A 17,272-nucleotide genomic window follows, 5' to 3' on the forward strand; every position below is an offset into this window, starting at 1 on the left:
GATGGTAGTGACCAACGAGGTCGAAGTATTTATTATTCCACCCTTCGCAGATGTTGTTGGTACGGGCGTTGTTGTTCATAGTGGCGTCATGCATATTCCAAAGGTGAGAGGCAAAACATAGGTGGAATGTAACGCATTCTCAGAGGCATCAGGGCATCACTGGACATGGCAACTGGCTTCTGAATCACTCGAAAGGAGTCAATAATATAAGTACAATCGAAGTATATGAGCAAATCATCGGCTTCAGGTGGATCTTGTGAACTCACAGTTTTGAGGTATCTCATACCTTCATTAACGTTTTCTAGGGGCAAAAGAGCTAGAGCATCAATCATGCCACAAAACAAACGAAACTCAGTACTGGTATTATACTGTATTCCCAAACCCAGTTCCTGGATCTTACGCCAAGTGGACTGCGTAAGATAATAGAAACAACCTTTGCTCTCTACGTCGCGGCCAAACACTGCAAGAACAGCTCTCAGTACACCATCTTCGAAGTCAGTCACCTCGGTTTGTACATTAATAGAATAGCCTAGGTCTGCACACTTATCAACTATAGCCTGAAAGAGATCTTCGTTGGTGATACGAGTCTAGTTTGGAAGAAGAGCTGTATACTGAAGTACCAGCAGTATCACCGAAAGGGACACGGATGAAACAGATCTGTTTGAAAATATTTGGAGCCATAGCAAAGTTGCCATTCATATATATACAGGGTCGGATTAAGACCCATCGAGGCCCTAAGCACATAAATGATTTTGGTGCCCCCCCCCCCCCAAGATTATGTAATTCAAAATATAAACAATAACAAACCATAAAATAATTTTTTATTTTTCAAAACAGAACAAAACAGTAAGAGGGAAAATAATGTTTATTTTTGTATACTTCCACTTTATTTCTATTTGAAAAGTTTCCTCCTACATTTTTTGAATTGCGAAGTCTTTAATCAGATCCTCAGAATTAATCTTAGGTAACACATCTGCACCTATACTTAGTAGAGATAAAGGCATCCTGAATATTGTTTTAACAAGTTTAAAGTGATTTTTTTAATGCCGTAAACCATTTACTATACCTGTGGTGCCCCTTCCTTCCTTTGATGCCCTAAGCACGTGCTTATTTTGCTTAACGGTTAATTCAGTGCTGCATATATAGAGTATCAGCACCAGCAGGGAGTCTGAGGCCATCATAGTACCAAACACTAGAATGCGGTTGTTTGCATTCGGTCCGTTATCACAGAGTAAAAACTCTTCGGGATTAAGACCAACTGTCATAGTGTAGTGAGTAGGAAGTTTACTAGGATCTTTTAGCAAACGTGATACAGGCAGAGTAGGCCGTAGGTTGCGCAGAGTTCGTAACTCATTAATTTACCATCAATTCTGCATATTCCTTTACAGAGACTGATTGACATATTAACCTTAAAAAAGTGAGAATTCGAGAGTTAACATTTCTATTAAAGAAAGACGCAGAAAGAGTGTCTTTTTTTTTTTTCCTGTGACTTTTTTTCATGGATTCATAAATCTTCTCCAGGATAGAACACTAGTCTATCGTATATAACTTTTCCCACCAGAAGAATTTGACTCAACGCCGCAAGTCAACGATATATTCGTTAAATCCACAGTATTGTTGTTATTTGCATTGGAGATCCATACCAGTCACTGTACAAAGACGCTCAGATGACGGAAGCTACCATCGCAACGACTGCAACCGGATCTACAAATCTCGGACGAGTTTTCACATGAGACGACAAGACAAAACATTGAACTAAGAACATTTTGTAGCTGTGTCTTGCCGAACTTTCATTCGTCAAAACGCAAGAGTCCAACAACAACAACAGTCTAGAAAGCAGTATATTTTTGGACCGGTTCGGCGAAGACTCGGGAACAGAAGACCAATTGAAAAGCTGTCCTATGATTTCATAAATTCTGGAGTTTTAAATCGTGGGTAATTATTTACATGCTACACCGCCTGATTCGTTCACCGGTATCGACAAGCAGCGATGAATAAAAATAAGCGTCTCGAGAAAGGTAAAAACAATCTAATTTCTTTTATTTACAAGTCATATAATTTCTAAAAAGGTGCTATTTCTATTTTTCTGTACTTCGTTATATTTTTGAAAATTATAAAGTATGTTAAAATAAATTTGAATAGAGATATTTTGCGGATATTTTCATCATGCGAAGTAAAATAATGTAATTTCAAATGTTAAACCTGCATATTAAAGTAAATGATTGTTACCGCTCCTATGAAAGCTATACAAATCGTTTTATTGTAAATCTATTATTTACCCTGGATACCATAACTGTCCTGTCGCATTATTCAGCAGTTTATGCTTGTTTGACATTTTTTAGAGCCTAATTTTCTCTCTCTTTCTTTCTTGCTCTCTCTCTCTCTCTCTCTCACACACACACACACATTCACACACAAATATATCGTCTGCAAAAGAGAGTAAAGGAAATATATAAAAATAAACCTCTCAGTCTAACGGGTTATCTGATAGCAAAGATAAAACACCCGATATCGTCATATAAATGAAAGCCTGTCGCATCTTTTGCTCTTCTCGAAGATATGTAAATGTTGCGAAATAGCTTTTAGATATATATATAATACATCAACAAATATCACATATTTGGACGGGTGTAACTTGAAATAGGATATGGCTATAATTTATAGCTGGTGGACCTTTGATCTTCGTTTGCCTGTTCGATCAGGGCTGAGTAGGGGACTAAACAACAGTAACTTTAAGAGATAGTTTTCAGAATGGTTGCGTTTAGGAAAATTACTGCGGAATTCGTCAGAGATGACATCTGTTCATCTGTTATGGATGTACTGTATTTAAATACACAATATATATCAGGGGGAAATGGAAAATCGTCCGCCGCGGCTAGCGAGAACGCCAAATGTATTTTGGCCTCGTTGGACCTTATCAAAGACGTGTACTCATGTATATATGTATGTCATTGTTCAGTTTTATTTCAAGATTTTCTTGCCAATAGAGAAAGAACCGGTTTCTAACCTAGATCCAAGGTTCCTTCGTTGGAATTTCAACATCAACAACAGGCTATGTATGTATGTATGTATGTGCAGATTTGTATATTTTATAAATGTATTCTTATGCATATAGTTGCATATCTAGACGTTCTTATATATATGTTTAAATGATAAACTTCTGGAAAGTTTTACAAATTTTTACAGTTCTAGTGATGGATTGGATCTGTAGTCTTTGAATTAGCCTTCTGTCTGATTTTGAGAATCCTAATTTCTCAAGATTGGTATTTAGGCAGTGTGTTACATATCCCAGGGCTCCAATAATTACAGGTATAACCCTGAACTTGTAGTCTGAATAGAGTAACTACAGATTTCTCTATAGTTCAGCATAGGTGTTCTCTTTTTCGTTTATCTTCAGCTTTATGTTAACATCTGTTGGACAGGTAATTTCCAATTCTGTGCACAGTTTCTCTTCTCTATCCCAAATCATATCAGGTCTGTTGTGCTTACATTTTATTGAGGCCTTCACTGGGACATTCCCCCAATATCCCTTTTTATTATGAGTGGCTATGGCTTCTACCGTATTGTGGGTTCTTATTTCTTTGTCCTCAAGATTATTCTTCTGACAGATTTCATTATAGAGTGTCCTAGCTACAACATCATGTCTCATTGGTAAATAATACTGTGATGACATTTTCGGACAACTGCTTATGATGTGGGTGATGTCTTCAGTGTGAACTCCACAAAGTCTGCATCGGTTGTCACATTTTACTGCTTTTCCTGCATCTCTATCCCTTTTGTGCATCAGGTACTTGGTTGATATTTCCTGTTCCTGGATTGCAAACATATACCCTTCAAAAGTGGGAGGTAGTAATCTGGTTATTGGTCCATGATAAACTGCTTTGATGATCGATGTTACTATTATCATGGAGCTGTCTTCTAACATATCCATGCGTAGTCTTCTGCTCAAATAGGCTCATCCTTTCATCTGATGATACATTACGGTAGAGTGGTGCGACTTTTTTGGGCATGTATTCTAGGTTATCAGACAAAGAGTGTTTGCTCAAGGAGCTGCTTTCCAAGTCTTATGACGTTATCAGCCCCTTTAGAATCACTTCGCAGACCCCAGTTTGAGAACCAGTGGTCTAGCCAATGGAAAGCGGACACTAAATGATGATGATATGTATGTATATGTTATTTAGTAATAGAAGCAGGGCATAGTACCAGAATTTTCAACTCAAATCAAATATAACAAACAACTGCTAATTGTTGTTTGAATATCTCTGTAAGTGGAGTCTGAACAGGCTGCTTTGCACAGGCATTGAGTCTATCATTTAATATGTATGTTTCTGGTCTGTGTAATATATCAATTATGTAAGATCTTTCTCAGTTGAAATGTTTCAATATATATGGCCAAAACAGTAAGTCAGCTACTAAGTTATGAAGATGAATATGTATAGAGAGGGAGAAAGCGAGAGGAAAGAAAAGATATATAAAGTGAGGTAGTGGTGAAAGGAAAGATAGGAAGATGTGTGAGTGAATAGTATTGAAAAAAAAAAAAAAAGGGATGGTTGTATCTGTAGGTTTACATGCAAAATCTGGAAAAGGACAAAGAGCAGAGAATTGAAAAAGTCATAAATATGAGGCAGTAGATGGGGAAGAAACAAACCAGGTGTCATAGTATGTGTGTGTGTGTACTGATGTTGAGCTGTTGTTGCATGTTAGACTAGTCTAGCTCTCTGTTGAGTCCATCATGAGAATCTCTCACCACATGCCTTTGACACGGTGAGGCAGGCAGTGTTGTGTAGTGGCTGTGGCCTAAAGGTTTGTGGTAGTGCTACATTAAAAGCACTCATTCCACTATGTAAGGTGTCTGGTGTTAGGAAGGGTATCCAGCCATAAAAACCCTACCAAAACAGACAGTGAAGCCTGGTGCAGTCTTCTGCTTAGCCAGCCCCTGTCAGGCTGTCCAACCCATGCCAGCATGGAAAAATGGACGTTAAAAGATGATGATGATGATGAAAGAATTAAGGACAGATACTTTCCTGTTTGGTGATGACCTCATTGACTTTTTGAAGTTCAACTTGGAGAAGAAAACAAAAGTGATGAGGGAATGGCTCTCTCCCAGTGAATTTGTCAAAAAGTGGTTGACTGGCAAAAATGGCTAGGGTGAATGGAACTACTCTAAGCATGCCCTTATAAATCAGAGAAAACAGCTGGGTAAGGGCTTATGCCCTTGGTGGTCAGGGCAATCATAGATCTGTGAGGTTTCTTGACTGATCCCTTGGAGGCTCTTGTTTCAGGAGGACTACATCAGCCATGTCTTCTCATATTTCTTGCTTAGAATATATATTTTTATCCTGCCCACGACTCTTCTCTTTTTAAGTTCTGTATTTAAGAGATGAGGAATTATGTACATTATTTACATCTTGTTTGTTGTTAACACAACGTTTTGGCTGATATATCCTTCAGCCTTCATCATGTTGGAAAGAAGAGCTTTACAAACACAAGCGTTTCACATATTAATGAAGAGGCAACACAAGATTTGGTGAAGTGGCTGGCCATGCTATGGATATAAACCAATGGGGGAAGTGAACTGGCCAATGTTACACATCATCATTATCGTTGTTTAACGTCCACTTTCCATGCTGGCATGGGTTTGACTGAGGACTGGCAGGCAGGGAGGCTGCACTAGGCTCCAATCTGATTTGGCAAGGTTTCTACAGCTGGATGCCCTTCCTAATGCTAACCACTCTGAGAGTGTAGTGGGTGCTTTTTATGTGCCACTTGTATGGGAGCCATTCAGGTGGAGCTGACATTGGCCATTCTTGAATGATGCTTTTTATGTGCCACTGGTAAACTGTGACCTGTCCACTGACAAAATTCCATGCTGCATCATGACAAATTAAATTTGAATATTGAAGTGTATCTAACAGTTTTTGTGTGACTTTAAATGGCTTATAAACACCTTCTACACTGCAATTGTTTATACATATTGTATTCTTTAAACACCTTTTAATTTCTTTTTGCAGGTGGCACTGGCATCGGCCACTACTAGGATTTCCTTCCAACAATGGTCATACGTTTAAACTTAAAGAAGTAATTCTTATTTTTATATTCACAGAGAAAGCCACTCAGGCATATGCAGCTCTTGGAATTGGTTTGATCTGTGTGTTTTTTGGTATTCCGCTTTGGTGGAAGACAACTGAGGTATACAGAGTACCGTTACCTTATGATGAAATTGAAGCACTGACCGATACCAAGGTATGCAGTATTTGTTGTTGTCATTGTCCATTGAATGTTTCTTGACAAGCTGTATCATCTTATGATGCTAGTGTTACTAGTTTAAGGACTAATATCCTGTTAACGACATTAATTTTAGTTTTCTCTTGGTTGTTGAAAGTTTCTATGTTGTAAGACGACCTTAGATCTTATATAGATTAAGTATTCCAATTATAGTTTTTTTGTCAACCTTGAAACCAGTTGCTCTGAGAGAGAAGGAAGAAAATTTATGAAGTAATAAAATATCTTGAAAGTGTTTCTCTCCATACATTAATCATATCAAAATCAATGACCAAAAGTTGGCAACTAAATCATGTTTTTCACTGTTTTCTTCCTTGTCTATTCCTCAATGTTGCTCACCCACCTCTGTAATATACCATATTTTAAAGGCAGATTAAAAAATATGTATTTTTCCATTGCTCAGTCAAAGGAAGGAGGATAGGACCCATATCCTTTTTAGTCCGAAGAAGTTGTCCTCAAACTGGAGATTTGGCCTGAATGCTTGGAACAGAATTGACTCTGTTGAAGGTACTTGAGGACCAGATGGTGGTTTTTATATCAGGTGATGAATTAAATCTTCCACTCTAGAACAGGAATGGCGTCTTTGACTGCGTTCCACATAGTTTCTGTTTACCAAATTTCTGTTGGAAGGCTTTTGTCAACCTGAAGCTATGATTGTCGATACTGCTGCATAGAGGGACTGAACCTGAACTCCATGACAACACAGCCATGTCTAAACCCCTTATCTGAAGTGAATTTAGGAAGTTTGAAGTAAATTTTGAGCTTCTGAGATAAAGGAACTTTGCTTTGAGACATTGACAAATGCTCTTATGACATGGAAAAACCAGTTTTAATAATGATTTTATAAGTGTTTTTCTCTTTGCTGTTGTCTTGTATCTGTAAAGTATGAGAACTTTTATGTGTGGTTATCTGAACAGAAACTCTAGATATCATTCTGCCTTAAATGTCTGTGTGTCACCACACCTGCATAGAAACGTGTATACACATGAATGAACAAGGCCACTTCTACTTGATCTTTTGATCTACTAGAAATAGTTACCACATCACCCTCATATCACACTGACTATCTTATGAAAGACACAACATTGCATGTAGATACTATGCCTGAATAAAATATTGGGTGATCATGGCTGGTATGCTTTGGACATAAGTGTGCTGGTTTAGGACTGACCTGGGGTTAAACCACACCACAATAACATATATGTACACTCACACAAATATATATATATATATATATATATATATATATATATACAATCCTAAGAAGGCTTACCTGATTATCTTTATACATATTTTACGGAGATGTACTTGCATAGCAAGTAACCTGATCTGAAATCGTCTGTTGAAACAGACAATTGTAGTGTGGAGAGTGTTTATAAGCCATTTAAAAACACAAAAAACGTTAGATTCACTTCAATATTTAAATTTAATTTGTCAAAATATTTTTGTAGCTTTGAAACTGCGACCTGTTTACTGACAAAATTCTGTGCTGCATCGTGACAAATTAAATTTGAGTATTGAAGTGAATCTAACGATTTTTGTGTGATTTTAAATGGCTTATAAACACCTTCCACGCTGCAATTGTTTATACATATTGTATTCTTTAAACATCATCATCATCATCATCATCATCATCATCGTTTAACGTCCGCTTTCCATGCTAGCATGGGTTGGACGATTTGACTGAGGACTGGTGAAACCGGATGGCAACACCAGGCTCCAATCTAATTTGGCAGAGTTTCTACAGCTGGATGCCCTTCCTAACGCCAACCACTCAGAGAGTGTAGTGGGTGCTTTTACGTGTCACCCGCACGAAAACGGCCACACTCGAAATGGTGTCTTTTATGTGCCACCCGCACAAGCCAGTCCAGGGGCACTGGCAACGATCTCACTCGAAAATCCTACGGGAGCCAGTCAGGCGGTACTGGCAACGGCCACGCTCAAAATGGTGCATCTCATGTGCCACCCGCACAAGAGTCAGTCTAGGGGCACTGGCAACGATCTTACTTGGCTTGCCGGGTCTTCTCATGCACAGCACATTTCCAAAGGTCTCGGTCAGTAGTCATCGCCTCGGTGAGGCCCAATGTATGAAGGTCTTGCCTCACCACCTCAGCCCAGGTCTTCCTGGGCCTACCTCTTCCACGGGTTCCCCAACTGTTAGGGTGTGGCACTTTTTCATGCAGCTATCCTCATCCATTCTCACCACATGTCCATACCAGCGCAATCGTCTCTCTTGCACACCACAACTGATGCTTCTAATGTTCAGCTTTTCTCTCAAGATACACTCTGACGGGTATTCACATTGACATTACACATCCAACGGAGCATACTGGCTTCATTCCTTGCGAGCTTACGTATGTCCTCAGCAGTTACAGCCCATGTTTCACTGCCATGTAGCATGGCTATTCGTACGCATGCGTCATACAGTCTACCTTACTGGCAGCATCTCTGTACATGGCTCGCACAGCTCTCACTAACCATTCTTCTATCCCAAGTTTCTTCATTGACCACCAGATAAGGGATCGGGGGACCCTGTCAAAGGCTTTCTCCATGTCAACGAAAGCCAGGTACAGAGGTTTATCCTTAGCTCGGTATTTCTCCTGCAGCTGTCTCACTAGAAATAAGGCATCAGTAGTGCTTTTACCTGGCACGAACCCAAACTGCATCTCATCTAAATTGATTCGCTCCCTAATTAGTTGGGCTATGACCCTCTCTGTAACTTTCATAACCTGATCTAACAGCTTGATGCCTCTGTAATTATTTGTATCTAAAGCGTCACCTTTACCTTTGTAGCAGTTGACTATGATGCTGCTACACCAGTCATTGGGTATGACTCCTTCGTGTATCACCTGGTTCGTAATACGGGTGACTAGGCTATAGCCAACACTGCCAGATATTTTGAGCATCTCTGCAGTGATTCCTGATGGGCCGGGGGCTTTCCCGGTCTTCATACTCTTAATTGCTTTATCTACCCTGGTACTATCAACTCGGATAGCTGGTCCCTCTATTGGGTCGACATACGGCAGGCTCTCTTCCTCCCATTCATTCTCTTTATTAAGCAATCTATCGTAGTGGCATCTCCAGACCTCTTTCTTTGCATCCTCATTTAGTGCAAGCGTACCATCATCCATGCGAACACATTTCTCTCCTACATCATCACTATTCTCTCTCCTACACTGTCTTGCAACACGAAATACCTCGAGTCTTTGGTCCTCACGGCGCAGAACATTGGCAAATCTTTTCTTATCTGCTTCCCCTCTGGCTAAATAAACCTGTCACCTAGCCTCCCTTCTGGCACATTGGTACAATTCCCTGCTACCACCGTTCTTCCAGTCCTTCCAAGCCTGTTTCTTTTGTCTAATAGCCCTGTCTACCTCCTTGTTCCACCACCACGTTACTCTGGGTCGGGAGGGGACCTTACACCACCCACAAATCTGGTCGGTGGCTTTCAACAGGTTGTCCCGCAGAAATCTCCAATTGTCTTCCACGTTGTATGATGCTATATCCCCTTCTATTTCGTTAAATGCTTCAAGTAACTTGTCTCTAAGTCTCTGTCCATTTGCAGGGTCTTTAAGCTTCCACACCCTTCTCCTCCAAGCCGGTCTAATTCTGGGCACCCATTTTGCCTTGATCCCAAAGTCGCTAACTACTAATCTATGTTGTGGGGTACATTCTTCGCCAGGGTAGGTTTTGGCATTTATAAGCCGCCCTCTTTCCCTATTTCTGGCAAGGATGTAGTCGATTTGGCTAGAGTGTCTGCCGGAGCGGTAGGTGACTAGGTGACTGGCAGGTTTCCTGAAGTTGGTATTGCAGACCATAAGATCGGTTGCATCACAGAACTCCAGCAGTCTGGTTCCCTCCTCATTGCGGGAACCGAAGCCATAGTCTCCATGTATGCCATGGAAGCCTCCAGCACGACGTCCGACATGACCATTGAAGTCTCCAGCCACAAAGAGAAGGTCCCTGTCACTCGTCGACGAGGTAGTTTGCAAGAGGGTGTCATAGAATTGGTCTTTCAGACCATCTGGTAGCCCCGGTTGAGGTGCATAGGCTGAGATGACAGTAGCTAATCTATGATGAAGCACTAGTCTAATCTTAAGTACTCTGTCACTTACTCTAACGACCTCGATTACCTTATCCACCCATTTCTCCGCTAGAAGTATTCCTACGCCCCCGACCCCATCAGTGTTCCCTGCCCAGAAAATCTTGTACCTGTGTTCTTTGCCTGTGAGGAACCTCGCAGAACCTCCTCTCCATCTTACTTCCTGGATGCAGCACATATCTACGCGTCTCCGTTCAAGCATCTCAACAATTTCACCAGATCTACCTTTCAGCGTGCCGACGTTGAGAGTGCCAATCCTAACAGTATGGGTGTTGGGAGTGTGGGCCTGTAGCCTGGGAAAGGGGGAAGCAGTGTCGTGTACCTGAAAAGAAAACTTGCAATTGGAAGAATTCATAAGCAAAACAGTACCTACAACCTGCAAACATTACTCAAACTTAATGCGCTACCCAAAGGTTGGGGAGAGGATGGCCAAGGCCATTAGATGGGTTCCGGGAGACAGCCGAGGATGACAGGATGACAGAGGAATGCACTTCCGGTGGAGGGGATGACAGAGGAATGCACTTCCGGTGGAGGGGGTGGGAGGGCGGGTGTACCATCAGCGAGGAGATAGGGCTCTTAATCGTAGATTTTAAATATTTGAGAGACAACAATGCATAAATCGTAATTTTTAAAAGAGCAATGAAATCTAGGTGAATAGAATATATATGTAGCATGAATTTAGGAAGCTTAGAAAATGAATAAGTATGAATTTAAGACAAAAACTGAATTCAATTGAATTTCATGGAGAGAAACAAGATAAATAATAGAGGGCAGACTAAAGCGCGAAAGGTATGAGATGTTTGAGGCTGTAAATAAATAAAAATCTCTATCTTATCTGCATCTTGGAGACTTCGTCGTAGTATGTCAGCGGAGAAGAGATTACCTTTTAATTATTTCTTTTTGCAGGTTAAATACACAGTGAAGATCAATATAATAAATTTTGATCAAGATGACCAAGTTGAATTGCCGAAGCATTTAAGCAAACAGCTGAGTAAGTATTACTAGACATTTTTCTTCCTTTTTCGTCATTTCAGAATGAACAAAATTTTGGTTTCAAATTTTGGCACTGGGGAAGGAAGAAAGTCGATTACATCAACCCCCAGTGTGTAGCTGGTACTTATTTTATTGACTCTGAAAGAATGAAAGGCAATGTCGACCTCAGTAGAATTTGAACACAGAACATAAAGACGGAAGACATAAGAATGAATAGAATATCAGCAAGAGTGGCTGTGTGGTAGGTAGCTTGCTTGTCAACCACATGGTTCTGGGTTCAGTCCCACTGCGTGGCACCTTGGGCAAGTGTCTTCTACTATAACCTCGGGCTCACCAAAGCCTTGTGAGTGGATTTGGTAGACGGAAACTGAAAGAAGTGGATTTGATAGACGGAACTGAAAGAATTCCTCATACCTTTGCTGCCTTTAGCAGAGATCATTCTTTGGCAAGCATTTTGGGGAAGGTCTCCAGTGTGAGGATGCTTCCTTCCTTCTCCTTCTCCAGTCTCAGATGCCCAGTAGAGAGTCATATGAACTGCCTTCCCTCGTGACTAAAAGATGAAAAAAAAAAAAACTCAAGAAACTAAGTTTGCACAATATGTCACCATTCCCTATGTGTTAAAAATTAATAATAAAAGATTCATGCTACTCAAGGTTTTACTACTTTGGCATTTAATCCTAATATTTTTAACATTAAATGAATGGAAAATGGATGTTGGATAAGACATCATCATCGTCGTCATCATCATCATCGTCGTCATCATCATCATCGTCGTCATCATCATCATCGTCATTTAACGTCTGTTTTCCATGCTGGCATGGTTTAGACGATTTGGTTGGAGCTGGCAAGCTAGAGAACCACACCAATCTCCATTTGTCTGTTTTAGCATATTTCTTTGGCTGGTTGTGTATATGTCTTATATTCTAATTTGATAACATACATTTTTGCGAATGTCAGCATTATTGGATGCCAGCTGCCAAAACTAGCCTGTCACTGGTTCATATATTCTCAGTGGCAAGGGTGTCAAGCAAGTATCAGTGCATATTGGGCTTTTTGTTCGGAATGTCTACTTTTCCCCAACCCAAATTAATCTCCATACATTAGTGAAAATTTACATACCTTGTGGGGCCACCTGGGCACTTCATTGCCATTGTCAATCTCTTTGCAGCTTCTACTGATTGTTTTCTCCTTTCTCCTCTTCTACCAAATGTGAGTAGCCATGCACATCCTCTACAAAAACTTGCTCTGACCTCTACCATTTCATAACATGAAGTTGATCCCTGCCCAGGGTTCATAATCTCGTGTCCTCAATTGAGCAGGTACCATGATAAAAGCACCCAGTACATACTGTAAAGTGGTTGACACTAGGAAGGGCATCAGGCTGTAGAAACCATGCCAAAAAGGACATTGGAGCATGATGCAGTTCTTGGACTCATTAGATCTTGTCAAACTGTCAAGATGATGATGAAATTGATCAATATAAATTATACATCAGATGTAATTTATTGTGAAGATTACTATCCCATTAACTTGTATTGGTTCACATTTATTACATAAATCTACAATCAGTATCCCTCTATCAATTAATCTCCTTCCCTTATACTAGTCAATGTTGCTCTATAGTAAGTTATTTTACTTGTTACATTTAACAGTGCTTATTTAATACAGGGTCAGTAAGCATTGTTAAAAGACTACTTCCTCTGACAACAGCTAAGAAATCAGCAAAGTTAGAAGTTGCCTCCCTTGCTTTCTTGATTTTAAGATAATGTTAGCTAACTTTAATATATTGCTAATCGCTATTATTTAACACTGCTATTAAATACAGTAATTCTACTTTTTTTTTTTTAGAAATAATACGTTTCTAAATCTCTCAGAGAGATTTATGCAGTAGTGATACGATGAAGTAGTTGTATGCTATCAACTTAATGTGACAGTCCCCTGAAGAGAATAATACTACTGTTGGTTAGACCTAGGAAGCTGCACCACTTCCTGTCGGCCTTGACACATTTCCTGTATCCTTATGTTTACAAGAGGGAGACAAGCACCTCCACCCAACCAAGCCTGCATCTAGAGACATGTTTCTGAGTCTTTGCTCGTCATCAGTCTGGAGAAACATGTCTCTGGATGCAGGCTTAGCTGGGTGGAGGTGCTTGTCTCCCCCTTGTAAACATAAAGACACAGGAAATGTGTCAAGGCCAACAGGAAGCAGTACAGCTTCCTAGGTCTAACCAACAGTAGTATTATTCCCTTCAGGGGACTGTCACATTAAGTTGACAGCATACAACTACTTCAGTAATTCTACTGTTGAAAATGTTGGAAATAATCAAACCTTACCCTTTTGTTACATAAATATGCAGTCTTACTTTATAACTAAATTTCAAGTTGAATTATGTTTACATAAACTTAATGTCTTAATATATCAGTTTATGTTATGTATTGCCCTATTAAAAAAAAAAATTGTTTTGTATTTTTCAGATATTAACAGTGCTGGTGCTATATTATCTGAATACATTGTTTCTCTGCAACAAGCAACAGAAGTGCAAAAAACCGTCTTAGAATCAGCACAGACTATCAGAGGTATTGTAATAATCTTGGCAATGGGTAGAAATGTCTGGACAAGTTTTATCTTATGAAAATGTGTAGAAATGTCTGGACAAGTTTTACCATTCTTTAATTGTGCTTCTGTTGACATGTTTAATACAGGGAGCATGATAGCAGTCAGTAAAGAAAAACAATCTTAGTCAATGATTGGTGATATTTTAATTATTTCAAGCAGTATAGGAAACAATTTCAGATAATTTTAGCTTTATGAAAATCTCATTATAGACATATAGCCTTCATAGTTCTTGTTGAAATAGATAAGATTGTACATAGGATGGTGTCAGGAAATAAAATTGTGTATAGAAAATAAATAACTCAGTGATGTTGTCTACATAAAAAGCAATAGTTATCTTTTTAATGCATATGGCATTGAATATTTTAATAATGACTTAACTAGTATTTTTCATGCAGATGGCACCCCTGTGTTTTCATTCTCTGCCTCTATTGAAAGGTGTGGTTGTTAGCTGAGGCCTTGATATTATGTTTGCTTATCATGCATGAAACTTGAATTGAATGCTGTCTACATTTTACCAAAGTGTACTTCCATTTGTACAGGTATAAAAGTTGCCGTAAATCAGGTATACTTTTTTTTGCCAGAGTGTAACATCCTAAGGAAAAGAAAGTCCAGTGAAAGTCCAGTTTCTATATGTGTGTGGTTTGTGTGGAGAGAAGGACTGATTTTAATGTGTTACCAGTAATTGAAGTGCCCAGTCGCTGGAGCAGATCATTGGAAAAAGTGTGTCAGTTTAGAGCAATGAATTGACATAAAAGTTTAAAGAGGAGGAGAAGGAAGGTAATAGATCAATGTCTAGAAATGTGGCTGGTGAAGGAGTTAGTTAAAAGGCAACAGCTGGTTATTAGTAGGTGCATAATGGAAGTTAAGTGTGGTTAAAATTGAATTCTTAGTGGGGGGAAGGGGAATATTGCAGTACAATAAACTTGACTGCTTTGATGTCTCTACTTTACCTTGATACTAACAATAAATAATTACGTTTATGTGTAAACAAGTGACAGTTTGCTAAAAAAAGAAAAAAATCTTGGAGTGGTTGTGGTAAGTAGCTTGCTTACCAACCACATGGTTCCGGGTTCATTCCCACTGCGTGGCACCTTGGGCAAGTGTCTTCTACTATAGCCTCGGGCCGACCAAAGCCTTGTGAGTGGATTTGGTAGACGGAAACTGAAAGAAGCCCGTTGTATATATGTATATATATATGTATGTGTGTGTCTGTGTTTGTCCCCCCCAACAACTCTTGACAACCGATGGTGGTGTGTTTACGTCCCCGTAAGTTAGCGGTTCAGCAAAAGAGACCGATAGAATAAGTACTAGATCCATTTTCTTTTACCCAAAGCCAGAACTAATCCCGTATTTTCTTTTACCCAAAGCCGGGAACTTTTCAGCACCCCCTCATTCATTGTACCTGAAGATTTTTCTTTCAAGACCTGCTGGTCATCATGGCTTGAATGATTTTGATCATAGTCTGCTCAATTGTGGCTCACCTGGGGCTAAACAGCATTATCACAGACATGTAAATTTTCTGCCTGGTTCTTTTTTTTATCTGCTATTGATTACATTTCACCTTGTTTTGCAGATGCTGACAGCAAGTTAGGAGAAGTTCTGTTTACACAATCTTCAGGATATCATGTAATTTTGCTACCTGATGACCATCCGCTGAAAGAGAACACACCTTACTTAGGACAGTTCAATGTCATCTTTGTTTGTTCAATACCAAAAGGTAACACAAATTCTTTTTAATTTGTTTGTTTGCTTAACCATTTTCTTCTTTGCTGCTACTGTGAAATATGCGTCTATGTAACTTAAAACAATGCCCTAGCATGGCTGCAGTCTAATGACTATAGTTAGTCCACATTAGTCTTTTAGGGAGCATAAGGCTTGCTTCCTGGTTTCTCTGGTGTATGTCTTCCTCTGGATAGGACATCAGTCCATTGCGGGATTCCTAATTTTACCAGCTGGGTAAACTGGAGCAACATCATCATCATCTTCATCATCATCATTTAATGTCTGTTGTCCATGCTGGCATGAGTTAGATGGCATGCTGGAAGGCTGCACCAGACTCCAGTCTGACTTGACATGGTTTTCTACAGTTGGATGCCCTTCCTAATGCCGACCACTCCCCTGAGAGTGTAATGGATGCTTTTATGTGCCACCAGCACAGGTGCCATTTGCGTGACACTGGGATACTTTTATGTGCCACCAGCACGGTTGCCAATTGCGTGACACCAGTATCTGCCACAACTGCGATTTTGCTCAGTTTGATGGGTCTTCTTCTCAAGCATGACATAATGCCAAAGGTCTTGGTCATTACCTCCGTTCATTTCTAATCTGTGAAAAACATATCTGGCCAAGTGGGAAAATATTACTTGGCTTGGAAACAGGTGAGGGTTGGCGACAGAGAGAGCTTCCAGCTGTAGAAAAATCTGCCTCGACTAATTCCACCTAACCCATGCAAGCATGGAAATATGGATAGTAAATGAAGGAGCCAATGGGTAGCATCTCTGCAGGTTGTCAACCCTTTAAAAACAGCAGCCATATTATCCTCAAATCAAACTTTTCATCTGAAAGGAAAGAAGGACACATTGGAAAATGTAGTGATAATTGTATAAAAAAATGAATTGGTCATGGGTGGAACACCTTTAATCATTATAAGCCTACTTGATCAGTGCTGATAACAACAATATATTGTTTATATTGACCCATAATTAGATTTTAAATTAGTAACATTAAAAATAAAAGCTTTTTGTTCAATAGAGACTGCTAGAACAGTAAAAGAGAAAGAGAGGAAGGAAGAGAGATGTTATGTGCTTAAAGGGGAGAGAATCACTTCTAAGTTGTTTTTTTTCTCTAGTTTTCTGTGTTACAGCCTTGTGTGTAGTCACATGTACATATTCTTGCTGCAGGTCAACACAGTCCCTGGTTAAAAATAACACTAAGTATTTATTATAGATTGGAAGACTAGCTTTAGTTATCTTGTGTGATACTTTTTAAGGAGAGAATTATTATCTTCTTATCCGACATTGAGAATTACAAGGCACCAAGAGTGTCTCTATGTGGTTGTCAAACCTGCCGGAAATAGTAGCCATATCTCCCTCAAACACATCCAGCCAAATAAAGGGAATGACATTTGAAGAATGTAGCTTGAGGTACCCACTAAACAGGTGGCTCAGTCATGGTTGGAATAACTTTGATCCTAGATTTGCTTGACTTTTGGGGTTAGACAACAACAACAACATCATCATCATTTAATGTTTGTTTCCCATGCTGGCATGGGTTGCACT

At 39.6% G+C, this 17,272-nt stretch overlaps 1 protein-coding gene across 1 annotated transcript in view; it reads left to right on the forward strand.

Annotated features, from left to right (window-relative positions):
* Positions 1-1,961: 1,961 nt before the first annotated feature.
* Positions 1,962-17,272, forward strand: part of LOC106867783 (GPI-anchor transamidase component PIGS) — a 46,813-nt gene continuing 31,502 nt past the window's right edge. Inside the window, exons 1-5 of the mRNA XM_089341526.1 lie at positions 1,962-2,018; positions 6,104-6,243; positions 11,291-11,375; positions 13,853-13,954; positions 15,568-15,711. Of these exons, the coding sequence (XP_089197652.1) occupies positions 1,991-2,018; positions 6,104-6,243; positions 11,291-11,375; positions 13,853-13,954; positions 15,568-15,711 (499 nt within the window). The 5' untranslated portion in view covers positions 1,962-1,990. The remainder of the gene's footprint in view (positions 2,019-6,103; positions 6,244-11,290; positions 11,376-13,852; positions 13,955-15,567; positions 15,712-17,272) is intronic.

Source organism: Octopus bimaculoides, chromosome 2 (assembly GCF_046866305.1).
Source record: "Octopus bimaculoides isolate indiv1 chromosome 2, ASM4686630v1, whole genome shotgun sequence".
In the NCBI taxonomy this organism is placed as follows: domain Eukaryota; kingdom Metazoa; phylum Mollusca; class Cephalopoda; order Octopoda; family Octopodidae; genus Octopus; species Octopus bimaculoides.